Source organism: Anarhichas minor, unplaced genomic scaffold (genome assembly GCF_050575085.1).
Source record: "Anarhichas minor isolate MPS153535 unplaced genomic scaffold, ASM5057508v1 ptg000027l, whole genome shotgun sequence".
Classification (NCBI taxonomy): Eukaryota; Metazoa; Chordata; class Actinopteri; order Perciformes; family Anarhichadidae; genus Anarhichas; species Anarhichas minor.
This window is the reverse complement of record NW_027466473.1, coordinates 13,505,904-13,519,908: the sequence shown is the minus strand read 5'-3', so window position 1 is coordinate 13,519,908 and position 14,005 is coordinate 13,505,904. Positions and strand designations below refer to the sequence as shown.

At 40.8% G+C, this 14,005-nt stretch overlaps 1 protein-coding gene across 2 annotated transcripts; it reads left to right on the top strand.

Moving 5' to 3' along the window:
- Positions 1-123: 123 nt before the first annotated feature.
- Positions 124-5,713, top strand: LOC142960014 (lysosomal proton-coupled steroid conjugate and bile acid symporter SLC46A3). Of its 2 annotated transcripts, none has more exons than XM_076101583.1 (6): positions 124-262; positions 800-1,013; positions 1,695-2,577; positions 3,319-3,402; positions 3,643-3,799; positions 4,599-5,713. In XM_076101583.1, the coding sequence occupies exons 2-6, from the start codon at positions 822-824 to the stop codon at positions 4,714-4,716; spliced, it is 1,434 nt and encodes a 477-aa protein (XP_075957698.1). In that variant the 5' UTR covers positions 124-262; positions 800-821; the 3' UTR covers positions 4,717-5,713. The 2 variants fall into 2 exon arrangements, with proteins under 2 accessions (XP_075957698.1, XP_075957699.1); XM_076101584.1 differs by having other exon boundaries at positions 167-299.
- The last annotated feature ends 8,292 nt before the right edge of the window (positions 5,714-14,005 follow it).

Sequence of the window (14,005 nt, the reverse complement as noted above, 5' to 3'; positions counted from 1 at the left end):
TAAAGACTCTGGTTACAGAAAATCACAAATGTTCTCGCCCGATTTTGCTCATGATTGACAGCTCCACCGATCCAATCAACACAGCCTTGAAAGACTGCTGTCCAATCGTACACGATGAAGGGCGGGACGTCGTGTTTCATAATAATAACGCCGTAACTAAGTGCTGTACACTTCTCTCTGGAGACATACCTCGGCTCTTAAACCGATGTATTGCAGGGTTTTATTACTCAATCAAAAGATGATCCAGGCGTCTATTTAAGCGGTAAGAGTTATACAGCGTGTTCTTACGAGAAAACAAGGTAAAGTTAAAGGCTATAGGCTGTTGTGTCCATTGTTTGTTGTCTTGACCTAGCACTGCTCATCCTGCAGTATTTACATAAACAACATCTTATCTTATTATTATCTTGTATTCCACTTAATGTATCGAACTGTCAGATACTGTTGGATCAATAATGTTCTTGCAAATATTATCTAAACTTCCACGTAGTCTTTGGACTTGACTCCTGCATAATGTTGAAGAAGAATACCGTGGATGTCATTGACAAGCACAGCGCATGTTGAAGGGACGTGTTGAAGGTTGCAATTTACAACAACAGAAATATCTTTATTGAGCTGTTAAATATTAAAAGTTATTTCCGATTTGTGTTCCATTGTTGTACAAATATGCCAGTGTGTTGTTGTCATGTACATACATCTGCTCAGAAATGCACAGTTGCACCTGTCTTGTTTTTTTTACCGTGATGTCTGTGACCATGTTAATCTCTAAATGTGTTCTCCTCATCTTTTTTTTTTTTTTTAGGGAATATTGCAGCCCCTCAAAAATGAAAGGTCTTTACCTCGTGGAGCCTGTGGTTGCACTGTACGCTTTCTCCAGTTTTCTCATCTATCCTCTTGTGCAGCAGTATGTGTACCGGAGGCTCTGGCAGGAGCTGACAAACACCCTCTATCCCAGCTCTGACAATGCCTCCAGATGTGCAGATAACAGCAGCAGCAACTATTCCAGCTACCATGAGGTTAGTCACTAATCACTGGATGTAAGAGAGCATGTATTTAAGTAACTCAAGGTATTCTCAATTACCAATATTTTGAACAAGTAGATTTGAGATTATGTAATGGCGTCAATACTTTTACTACTACTATTATATTATTTGAGAACTATATTCCACAGATTTTGTGACGCAGCCTCAGCCATTGTCATGTGAGGCTTTCTGTGTGTTGAGAAATAATACTGACAGAAAAAAGCCGGGCTTGACAAAGTAACTTGGAGCTCAACAAGACCGTAACTGTCATGACACAGTATGCATTTTCCTATCAACCTTTCAAAACCCCTCTTGCAACAAAGCTCAGGTTAATATTCACATAACCACTTAATTCACAGCAAGTAAGACTGCAGCACACCGAGGTATATAGATGAAGAACGAAACAAAGCAGAGAAGTGAGAACAAACACGTTAAACCTGTTTTTTTTACATTTTGGAAAATAGCCACTTTCTGCACCTGTAGAACGCTTTGTTTCCTTTGGCCCTGAATAAGAAAACCTCACATGACGCACAAATGGCAGTGTATTTCAGTTTGCTTTCATTTGCCGGATAATTGGGAACTTGAGGGTTGTTATTTTTTCCTTCTATGAGAGTCTGTTGTCAGCCCATACATGATTTTTAGACTTAACCATGCTCTCTCTTTCTGTGTTTTCAGGAGGTACAGAGGCAGGCATCTCTCTTCTCCCTCTACACAGAGCTCTTCTCCACAATCCCCTCTTTGGTTGTCACCCTCATGCTTGTGGCCTATAGTGACCGGGGAGGACGCAAGATCACGATCATCCTGCCTTTGATCGGCACGTTGATATACACCTTGGTCTTCCTGACAGTGTCCTACTTTGAGCTCAACATTTACTCGCTGATCATCGCCTCGCTCCTCAGTTCTCTGTTTGGCGGCTTGGGCACATTTCTGGGGGGCTGTTTCGCCTACATAGCGGACTTGTGTGACGATGACCGACAGAAGACGCTGCGCATGGCTGGAGTGGACATGATGATTGGCCTGTTATCTGGCGTGGCTTCGATATCCACAGGCTACTTCCTGACAGCTGCAGGCTTTAACTGGCCTTTCCTAACCTCTGCGTTGTTCCAGTGTTTGATCCTGCTCTATGCGATTTTCATCCTGGAAGAGACTGTGACGAAGGCTCCCGCTGATTCCGTTATTTTAGATGGGTCTCCTCAGCGCTCAGCCATGAAACAAACCATCTATGGGATCTACTACATGTTTGCAAGGGCCAGCCGCAGGAGCAAGACTACCTTGGTCCTCCTGATACTCATCTTCATCAGCTTCTCCTTCGCCTATGTTGGTGGGATCTCCCTGATGACGCTATATGAGCTGAACAAGCCACTCTGCTGGAATGAGATTTTGATTGGCTACGGCTCAGCACTGTCCTCCACAGTGTTCCTGGCCAGTTTTGTGGGAGTGTCAGCGTTCACGTACTGTGGTGTGCCACAGCTGCTCATTGTCCTGATGGGGATCCTGTCCGTCATATCAGGCATGGTCATGTTGCCGTTTGCTAAAACCACTTTCCTGATGTTCATGGGTGAGAAAAACTTCGATAACAACAGTGCTGCTTGAAGATAACCAAAGCCTTATCTGTCAGTTGTTTACTAGCTCAAGTATGTGCAGAAACAGAATCAGAGAAGTTCGGTGATGTTGAATAGTTTGATGAGGGAATTGGGGATTATTAATAAGTTTCATCTTTTACTGTGTGTCAGATATCAGAAGTTGAGTAGTGCAGTTATGTCCAGGAGTTGTGGCCTTGTAGCCCGGTTTAATAACTAGCTAATATGCCTCTGTATAGCTAACCATCACATATTTTCATTTATGTAGATCTTTTACAATATATGACATGAAGCTCAAAGTGATTTACTTGAAATAAATAGGTGTAAAATGACATGACATATCATATTAAACATACCAGACACTTTCAGTAGACTATAATATCAATGAGTAATATAAAACAGAAAATACATTAACATAGCAAACATAGTTTGCACAGGTTACTGATTGACAGAACATGTTTTGCATTGTATGCAGATGAAACTATATACTTATGATATATTATCACTACATTGTTTATTTATATTGTCATGTAGCCATTATGCAGATTAGTTGACTTGAATCTATGTCGTTTTTCTTCTCTTTTTTTTTACAAAAATAACCACAAACCACTGTGAAATATGAATTTACTTTAATGTGTGCATTTTTACAAGTTCATGTGGTTACATTCTGCAGTATGATGTGTAATATGAAGTCTGTCTTCTGATATGTGTTACCACAGTGAGGGTGCCAATGCTTCTGTCTGTCATGCCATTCCCTGTTCTGCGCTCCATGACGTCAAAGATCATCTCAAAGTCTGAGCAGGGTGAGTGGCTTTAGGGCTTTCAGGAGCCACAGAGCCGTGTCGGTGTGTTTGTACAGTCAGGGTCCACTGAATAGTTGCCTACCGCAGCAACTTCATGATGCACTTGAAAACAAAGCACTCGCAAGTTTCTGTCCCTTTGAACAAAGGGGAACCTTGAAACTTAACTTATTTGAGTTTGAACACATTCTGGTTTCACTTCTTAAAACTTGTTTTTCTTCTCTCCTGGGTGTGTATCTGCAGGAGCCCTGTTTGCCTGTCTTTCCTTCCTGGAGAGTTTAACTACCAACGTATCGACCGCCGTTTTTAACAGCGTCTATGCTGCTACGCTGAAGTGGTTCCCTGGCTTCTCCTTCCTGTTGTCTGCAGGACTCTGCGTCATCCCGTTATTTGCCCTTGGGTAAGTTGTACATTTTTGTCGATGTAGATAACACAACAGTAAAGGACTGTACCAGCACTTTTGCATACGAAAAGCAAATGGTTGAGAACATAACATAATTAAAGCCTGAATGACGCATCTCCAAACTCGTGTCATGTGTAGAGCTGTACTCAGTGGATTGAGTTACATTCACCAAACAAACACCTTTTTTCTGCTTAGTCACTGTCTACCAGTTGTGCTGAACTAGGAAAAGGGAAATGCCGTCAGTGATTTGGTCGCTCAGAAAACCAGAAGACTCGGTTCCTCGTTCCTGCATTCATCGCGGGCAACTTCCCTCAGCAAACAAACTGTTTAACTCTTCATACAGCAATATAAACACATGACATGTTTATTATGTCTTTTGGACTTTGACTGCTACGCCATCAATATCAATGCTGTCTTATATATGGAGGCCATAAAAAGGACCTGTGGTACACTGCGTTCTTACATTTGTTCGGTTACACTGAGTTGGCAGAGTAGTGCTGCTGAGTCAGTCGGAGGTCTAGCGTGAAGCTTAGAACTCCTTGAATTCATTTCTGTCACATGCGCTGCTTCTTCTGTTACATGGTGAGTAATTATAGTATTACAAAGCTACTGGGTCAGCAATCTCACATTCATATCTGGTTGCAACATTGGAAACATCACTGACTTTGTGTTACTCGGGCAAGCTGAAGCAGGTGTGCACACAGGAGCTTTGTCGAGACGACAGTTGCCTAGTTTAGTTGGAATTGGTGGGGACAGAAATTTATGCTTCTCTTATGCCTGTTTTTCCACATTTCAGGGTGGTGAGTCTGATAGGAGTGGATGATGCCGAAGAGGTCAAAGAGCAAGAGCCTGTCTTCCAAGGAGAGGAGGATCTTGTTGAAGATCAGAACAACCACGTCTCTCTTCTTAGCTGAGCCGCAGCCTGCCTGCCAAAACATCACCAGCACGTCATTTTGGCCTTCCGTGATTTGTTCTTAGACACTTTTTCCAAAAGTACCTCATTGACCGTTGTTAAAAATGCAGGTTAATTTATTGTGCTTTTGAACTTGAATTTTATTAAGATAGAACAGGGAGTTGTGAATTTCTTTTGGATTAGATACATTAGATTCAAAGCAGGGATGGGATGTTAAGTGCATCCAACTTAGTGGGTCTTCCATGAAGAATGGTAGAAATCCTTGCCTGTTATTTACAGTATACCTCCAAATGGCCTGACTGTGACATTACTAACACATTCAAAAAATGTAATGTGTTTTCATACAGTTTTACAGTGTGATAAGATACGCACTTTAAAAAAAAAAATAGTTTTCAGATTTTCAGTCACATGGACTGATGATCTGTCCTACATTTTCTGTCTTATTTTTAGTGCAATGTTTGTCAATGCATTTACAAAGAGCTCCGCTGTCACTTATTTCCAAGAAGAAATTTCATGAAACACCAAATGCAATATAACACAAAGCTTGTTATCTATATAAGGTTGCTTTTATTTTTAAAGGGAACATGGACTCTGTGCTTTTTTTAAAGAAATAATAATCTCTATTTAGGACATAGATTTTTGTGGTCGTCTTCCAACTTTAATGTTTGATGATCTAAAGGGATGATAAGGAAGGAATGATGGGAAAAACTACAAAAAGCCAACAATCAAACATGAGTCAGTGTGTTATCTAAGCGGGAATGCAAATGTAAATATAACATGAACAATGGTGGGTGGTATTTCAAATGGGACAGAAATATGTTGTTTACCCTGAACTGTGCTACACTGAATACGTTAAAACAGGATGAAACTTCAGGTATGATTACAGGTGGACCACCAAGGGGGAACCCCTGAGTGTTGTGGTTTCTATCTTGTTCCTTTGTGTGTATGTTCATGTCATGTGTGTAAATGCAATAAAATAAATGAAATGTTCTATTTTATTTTTAATCTTTATTTATTTTTATGGAGAATTCAATGAGTTCCTCTAACACAGTCCCAAAGAGCACCATCAATCATGTTTTTGTTTTTTTGCTGTTTGTGGAACATACTCATGTGGAGGTTTTTCTTTTGCTTGCTAAAACCACCACTGATGGAGATTTATGTTTTTGCAAGGCAATCTTTATCTTGATGGAAATTAATTAGACAACCAGTCAATTGAAAAAATGGAGACATTGTTTTCAAGTCAAATTTTGAGATTGGATTGTAAAAATTAAGAAAAAGAACACCGTTAGGAATTTGAAAATAACAAATATGACCTTAAATATTAACAAAGGTTCAACTTGAATCTTAAATACTCATTACCTCAAGCCACATATTTATCTGTCAGCACCAACAAAATGTAATGCTTTCATGCAGTGAAATAAATATAGCTTTTCTTTTGCCTGGTGGAAGATTATGTAACTATAAACTATCAATTTGTGCACATTTTTTTCAGGTTGTAAAAAGTTGTAGAGATGTAGGGGATTAGAGCTTTGACTTGTTTAATTCTGTCTAGCATGTATTAATACTGTGTTTCCGAGGGAAATAATATACTGATGAAAATGTCCCTGCAGGCTAGAAGTGTTTCGGTGATGCTGTCCTTTGCATAATGACCACTAAGTGTCACCCTTGGTCCAGACTTACAGGCTCACTGACACGCTACACCTTCAATATCATCGGCGAACACTATATAAGTCCAACATGAGCTGTTGCAGACATGGACATAAAGAGAATGTCTATTTTTACGTTGTTTTACAGTAAAACGCTAAAAACTCATATAGTTTTAACTCTCCTATATGTACACACTCCTTTTCACATATGCTAAATAACTCTGCTCTAGATTTCATGTTTTTTTTCAAAGGCTACAAAGGGACTTTTGACAACTCTAGATTTAACCCTAACAAACTTGATTATGTTGTCAGTGCAGCCATGATCTAACCTAATGATCAGATAACTAGTTTAGAGCTGTTTCCACATAATCTCCTGGTCCTCAATACAAGAAAAGTGCATTTTGAGCAGAAAACAAGTTGCCCAGTGCAATCAATACACCAGAAATTAGGTTGGTGATTCCTGTTAATTAGTTATTAAGGTAAATCTTGAAAAAAAGTCAGCCCCTTTTCCCATGCTCCCAACACGTCAGTTTCTACTTTTCCTCATTTTCCTGTACTGAATTTTCCGAAGTTTCCACCTCCTGTCTTTGTCCTCTATTGTGCGTACATGCATGTGTGTAAAAACTATTTTTCTTAGACTCGCCCCTTCTCTGGGAGCGATCTGAGATTCAAGGAAAAGCATGCAAGCATGCAGACAGTGTGTGTCTTATGAATGGTGAATGGACATCAGACATCCTGGCAGGGATCTCATCAGATCGCATGTTTAGTTACTTGACCATGGAGTTAGTGTGGAAACAGACAAGCATGTAAATAATGTCTGCAAACACAAGAGATGAATGAGATGGCGGCTATGTCATAGAATACCCTCACATGAACCTGGATTGAATATAAGATTAGATAAGACGCGTACACATGATGCATTCCAGGTATAATTGGGTCTGTTGGTTGTTGGTATGTTTCATCTGCACATTAATTCTGTTAAACTGAGTTGAGGGATATGATTTGCACAGGAGGATGGGAAACCCTCAGTCGACATACACTATAGCTTTGAAAAAGGTATAAAATAAAAAGCAAGACAACAACTTATTGACAAACTCACCCAAGCTGGTTCAGTGTGAACAGATCTAGCACACCTCCTTGCGCTGTAGAAATAAAATCGTGTCGCTTTTGAACACTGTTGGAGTGAAGAAAAAAAAGAATGCCAGTGAAAGTGTGTTTCCTTTTTTAAAATGTATAATTGGCACGTCAGTTTGAATTGGCTTCATTCACGGAAACCCAAATGACGTCTGATCATAATATGCAGTTATTTGATTTCCATCCTCAAGTCTTGAGAACCGTGACTGAAGCTTGATTGTAAGGTAATGTTGACACTGAGTTTGAATCAAGCTCTCGGCGCTGGAGGTTACATGAGGGATCATCTGAGGCAGGGCTTGCTTGGCACCAGACATGAGGTTTCTGGTTAAATTAGAGATGGAGGTGTGGTTAAGAGTGACGATAGTTTGCAGGCGAAGAGACAGTTTTCCTATAGGGGTAAGGAGCCGGGGGGGGGGGGGGGGAGACAGCCGTGTTGGTGGCTTGTGTGTGTCTGGCATACATGGGGTCGTTGGGGAAGTGAAGTGAAGCATGAAGGCAGGGGATCGAGGGTCTTTGGTTTCTGGTTTCCAAACTAGCTGAATCAGCAGTACGATCATCTGCACCACATCACATCACCAATAGCTCGATCTCTGATGTCGATCCAGTAAGTTGCTAACAGACCCTCTCTTTATCTCAACCTTCTGCTCCCCGGGAGGAGATAATTCACTACGATATATAAAAACCCATTTGAGGTGGTTTGCGTGACTGAAGCTCCGGGTGCGATAGAGGGGCTTCCCAAGCTGGGGTGGCGCGGTCATTTGAGGATGATTTGATCACACCAGGATATGCTTCATATTTTCATTCTCAGTTTTCAAACGGTAAACAGGCTCAACAGCACAGGGATCAAACTCCACAGTTTATGTGAATGTGGGCAGATTTCGCTGACCACCAAAGCTGTTTCTGACCTGTTTCCTACGAGTGAGTTGCTTTTACACACACAGAAGCTCACACAGAAATCTAAATGCAAACAGACTGTTTTCAAGTTTACACATGAGCAGCTTCAGCATCTGCATCTGCAATAAATGCTTCCCTCAAAGGCATCTTGGCGGTTAGTAGTATCGACACACACATTTTCCCAGGCCTTTATGGTTGCATGTCTGCTTTTTTGCACACTTAATATGCCTATGGTTTGCAGTTTACCATATCACAACTGTACTACATGGATCTCTGTTAATGTATTTTCTACTTGTACGGTTACAGGACTGGCAATAGAACTTTAGCCAGGATAGTTGGTTCCACTACTGTCACCTGAACCATCAGCTGGTCATTCATCCCTTCATTTATCTTCCAACCACAAAGGTCACGCTGCTGCGTTGCTTTTCTCCTGCTGGCAGGTCTGCCGTGCACTGCAACGGATGATATGTGTTGGTTATGTGATGGTCTGATCATCCCACGCCCCCCACAGGCTGCCTGCGTGTGTGCTGTAGGTTGCGTGTGTGTGCTTAGGTGGTTAGTCAGAGGTACAGAAGCATCAATTGTCATCTTTATTTTCACATGAATTTCACATGGGTTATCAACTTTCCCCTCAATCCCATTTCAAGGTTGTCCTTTGAGTTTGTATTTATGTATCCATTCATAGAGATCAACACATCTGTTTCTGTCCCATCTGGATCCCATGGCTTCATGTGGTTGCTCACTCCCTCCACAAACCTTTGCCTGTCTTATGTTGATTGCCCCGTCGCTCTACTAACTCCTCTCCTCCACATCCTCCTTATTTTCTCTCCACTACTTTACTATACAATACCACAGATCCCTCTTCTCTCCTTTGCTATCTCCGACCATCCAACCGTGTGTCAGCCTCCAGAAGTGGTTTTACATTCAAGTCTTCACCTCCCCCACCCTGCATATCTACTGTACGTGTCTCCTGCCACTTCCACTGACACTCAGACACCCAGACACACAATCACAGCCTCAACCCTTAGGTCTAGATAAGATCCAATCAAACCCAACACACAAAAACTCCCCATCTCCCTTTCATGACCTTAGGCATCGGTAATTTCCATGAACATGGCGGGCTGTGTTGTTGATCATCCCATCTCTACTCAAGAGGATCGAGCTGAAGGTTGTTACACGGTGGTGCTACCCCGCTGAGACCGAAATGATTACCATTTAGTGTGTGAAAGCTTTGAATGTCATTTGTGCAGAGCAGCGCCTTTAGCCACGTCGGCTGGTGAGCCGGAGTCTTAAAGAATGGCAACCCCCCCCCCCCCTCCCGTCATCTCTAGAACAGTGGCAAAGGAAAGGTCACTGTGACAATCGATACACTGCCTCTCCCAGTTTGCCTGGTTCTGCTTCAGTGCGTCAGACTAATCAGCCTGCTGCTCGGATTGAGAGGAGAATTCAGGACCAGATAATCAGGTGGGAATGGAAAGAGGAAGGCTTGACTAACTCTGATATATAGCCACATTCAGCGTCTGTAGTTTTAATGCAACTGGTATTGTCATCGTTATCCTTTCTTTGCAATCATCTTCTTCATGATAAATCCAAATTATTCTTTAGTTTGGTCTCAGGTTTCTTCTCTCCGGGCTCCTTTTCCTTGTGAAGGTTTTATTGTCTCTTTGGGTATATTAACAGCAACGTGTGTCTTAAGTGGGTTCACACTAATTGCATTTGGCTAGGGCGTGCTCTCAAACACACACAAACACAAGCACGCAAACAGACAGAGAGAGGTATCTCTGGTCAAATTAGAAGCTCTCCAGTTTCACTCTAACATTACAGGAACCACAGAGCTAGTTAACCTTCTGTTTAGCCACACTGGCAAACAGCAAGCCAGCACGGTGTGGAGTGATGTGTGAGCACAAGGTCACATCTGTATTTATCAGATTTTCTCTGACCCAACCCATGCCTCCGTTCTTTGCAATGAGCTCATTTTTACGGGCTGCAGTTGGCTATTTCTGTTTTTCACTGCTCTATTATTAATAAGCATTTTCATTTCAGTTTGCATTAGCACGGTTTCCACAGCGTTCAAAAGCATCGGGTTTCTAATTATGGCCTGAGAGAGGAAATTGTCCGCAAAAAAGTTCAAAATCAGTACAAGCAGCACATGATATGTCAAGCTATTAACTTGCAGGTACCCATTACACTCAGTTGCTGAAACACATTATAAATGAATAAAATATATTGCGCATTTGTTAGGGTCTACTTTCAGCGGTGGATTAATATACATTGGGTGGTATCTATGGGGATCTAACTCAAAATAAACTAAATGGCCGTGTTCATGGTAATAAAGTAACATATCACCTGGTGCAACTTGTGGCTCATTGATATGTTTTTCATATTTAGTTGACAAGAAATCGATCTTCATGGCACAGATTAATTAACTATATCACACTTTGGCTATATTACTTGAAAGATATCATTTCAGCTGTTTTTGTGCAAATTTTGACAGTGAGAAAAAGTATACATTAAAGATGAACAACATAAGGCCCCCCTACAATACAATTGGATCCACCATACAAGCTCAGTTTTGTGTCAAAAGTTCCACAAACAGCAATCTCTGGCTGGAAACCTTCCTGTCACCGACCCTTTAAATATTATTGTTTTGCTTTAATTAGTCTGAATCATTAAATCCCTCGACGTTCAACAATGGAGTCAGATGATACATCTGGACCACATTTTAATGAAGGCAGTTATTTGAGATTGATTGTATTTTGTCTATCAAGCCAGTGCCATGAACCCAAACATGACATTGTCTCCATCCCATTTGGTACAGTAGTAGATGGTAGTAAATGGGAGTTGGGGAGAGGGGGATACTGGGATAATATGGTGAATTTATTGTCCATGCCCCCCAAGGGGCTTCTTCCCTCTCTCCTCTCTTCCTCTACAACAACAGGAGATTTCTTGGTGGGAAAACTTACAGCAGGGGTGAGACTACTGCAATGTCCTTGAGCCTTTTTTCTTGTTCCTACTGTCATCTCCAGTAGGGAAGGACTGTGACTGAATCCTCCTGGGGCATTTACAGAAGCAGATACTCTTCCTACCAGCAGGGAAAGGACACAAATAATACCCTCAGGGCTGTTGTGCCCCTCATCTTCTTTCAGAAGTCTGTTCAGACTTATTTGTGTCTACTGGAACATCTGTCCCATGTCTGCCAGTGATTGATGTCGGCCATAGTGATATCAGCAATATCACAAACACATATGAACACATGTATCTGATGTACAGAGAACACATGGGCCCATATACATGACAACCAGATATGTGCACATGATAGCTTTATTGGCTGTCACCTCCGCTGTTTAAGTTCTTTTTTGGAAAATTTGCAATCTTGGCAGTCAGATTTCCCATAAATCAGTAGTATTTGTCTGAAATGTGATGACTCAAATGTATCTCTCGTGTGCATAAAAGTGAGTAAATATGTCATGTCATCACAAGGACAACATAAAGGAATTAAGACAAGATAAAACGTTCTTTCTTCTCATACTTTAGAAGCCCTGTGACGTGGGAAGGACAATTTTTGTTGGCTTTTTTTCTCATTTAACCCAAAAGAAAGTCAAGACTCTCAAATTTCTAATTATTTCTCACTATTTTGTATTGTTTTACTTGTCCAAACGAAGCTGTAACCTTAACCCTAACGTTAAATAAAGTTGTTCAAGTTGCCTAATCACAATCTGCCTCAAAGTTATTTTACTTGCTGAAATGTAATCACAAGCAAACCCTTCACGGCCCTTCACACACTTCTCTCGTAGCTATTCTCAGTCTTCAATCCCATACGGAGGTGTGCTCATTTTATTCTATGAGATCATGTTCAAAGTTTGGATACTCATGAATTATGTTGATAATCTGATACACGGAGTATGACGACATGCATTCAAAGGCAGAATAATGCAGAGTGAAATCGTGTACATAACAAAATGACAAATGCTGTTTTTATAGATAGAAGTATACAAACTAACTAACTAACATTGTCCACTTGGAAGTTTATCCTCACTGAGAAGGACGCACCCATTGTACCTTGTAAAAATAAGTGTGGTCATCTTTAAAAGTTAATAAAAAACATCCTTATCCTGGGTTTGTGAGTCCTTTTGGAGGTATGAAAGTGTCAGGTGAAGGTCGATCCTTCACTATTGGATGTTGTAGTTGAAGACAACATGGAGTTGAGGGTGCTTTAACTTCCCTGCACCTGGAGCTGTATGCCAAGATGTTTCCTGGATTTTAGCTGTTACATGCTAACTGGCACACAAGGGGGTGAACCCAGATGCTTTAAGCAGGACAACTTAATCCTTTCGTTCCACTCTACTTAATGATAAAATAGAAACAACCTTTCTGGATGAAGCCAAGAGACTTTAATCATCAATTACACTTAAAAAAAAAATCCTTATAAATGCATGACCTTCTTTTAACTAAATGTCATTGTTTGAAAAAATCTTTTGGTGTTTCCTCTAATTACAGTGAAATATTTTACCCAAAAAGAAGCTGGCTACTTGTCAGTTTGAGATTTGACATGTGTTGCCACTTTAAACAGTGAACTTATGTGACCCAAATTATCTGGCGGTGTACTCTGGAATCTTACCAGTGCCAGATGCATTTTTTTGCATGGTGCTGACTATGATGTTGCAGAGAGGGGCGGTTAACCCTCATGTGACCTTATTGATTATCACTTCATCAGTTTGGCCCATTTACTGTGTAGTGTTGCTTTGTAGTAAAACAGGAAACAGAGATGGCCAGTGAAATGCTGATATTTCAGCAAAACATACAGCACATTTAAGAGAGGAGAAACTCAGGAAAAAGACTTCTGCTCTAAATCACATTCCATGAGAAACACTGACCAGCGCTCCTAATCATAAGATCTCTTTATCGTACCAAACACTTTATAAGGGTCAGTAAATCTGCTATAGAAAAGAATAGCATTTTATGCCATTGGTTTTTCCATTCCCTCTGCTTCACAATGGTTACAGTTTCCTAAAATCAACATTTCCAATCTTGACAAAAAAAAAAAAAAAGTCATGAAACCTTTGGAGCCAAATACCTACATAGCCTCCAAGCCAGATTTACAGAGGAACCACAACACTATTGTTCTCTGAGATTAATGGACAATATCTCTTCGACAGCCCAGCTGAAATATTTCCTTCCACATATCGACTGTGCCCGGGTGACCTCTCTCATGGGCTCAACACACATCAACTAATCAATGCAAACCGACAGTGTTTTAAACAAGCATCCCTTTTAAACTGTATTAGTTTCAGAAAATGAATCGTTCCACATTTTGGAAAAAATGCTTCTTCCCTTTCTTGTCTAACGTTAAATGAGTGTCCTTCAAATATAAGCCAGGAGACGATCAGCTTAGCTTAGCATGAACAAAACAGGGGGGATACAACTAGATTGCTCTGTCCATAGGTAAACAAATCTCCACTGCTCAAACTCAAAGATAACAATTTACATGTTGTATGTTTGTCAGGCTATAGCTGTAACCCCATTTCTTTGAGGCTATGCTAAGCTAACAGTCTGCTGGCTCTATAGCGTCATCGATTTTGAAAGGCTAAGATCAGTAATAGCTGAAACATGTCTTGA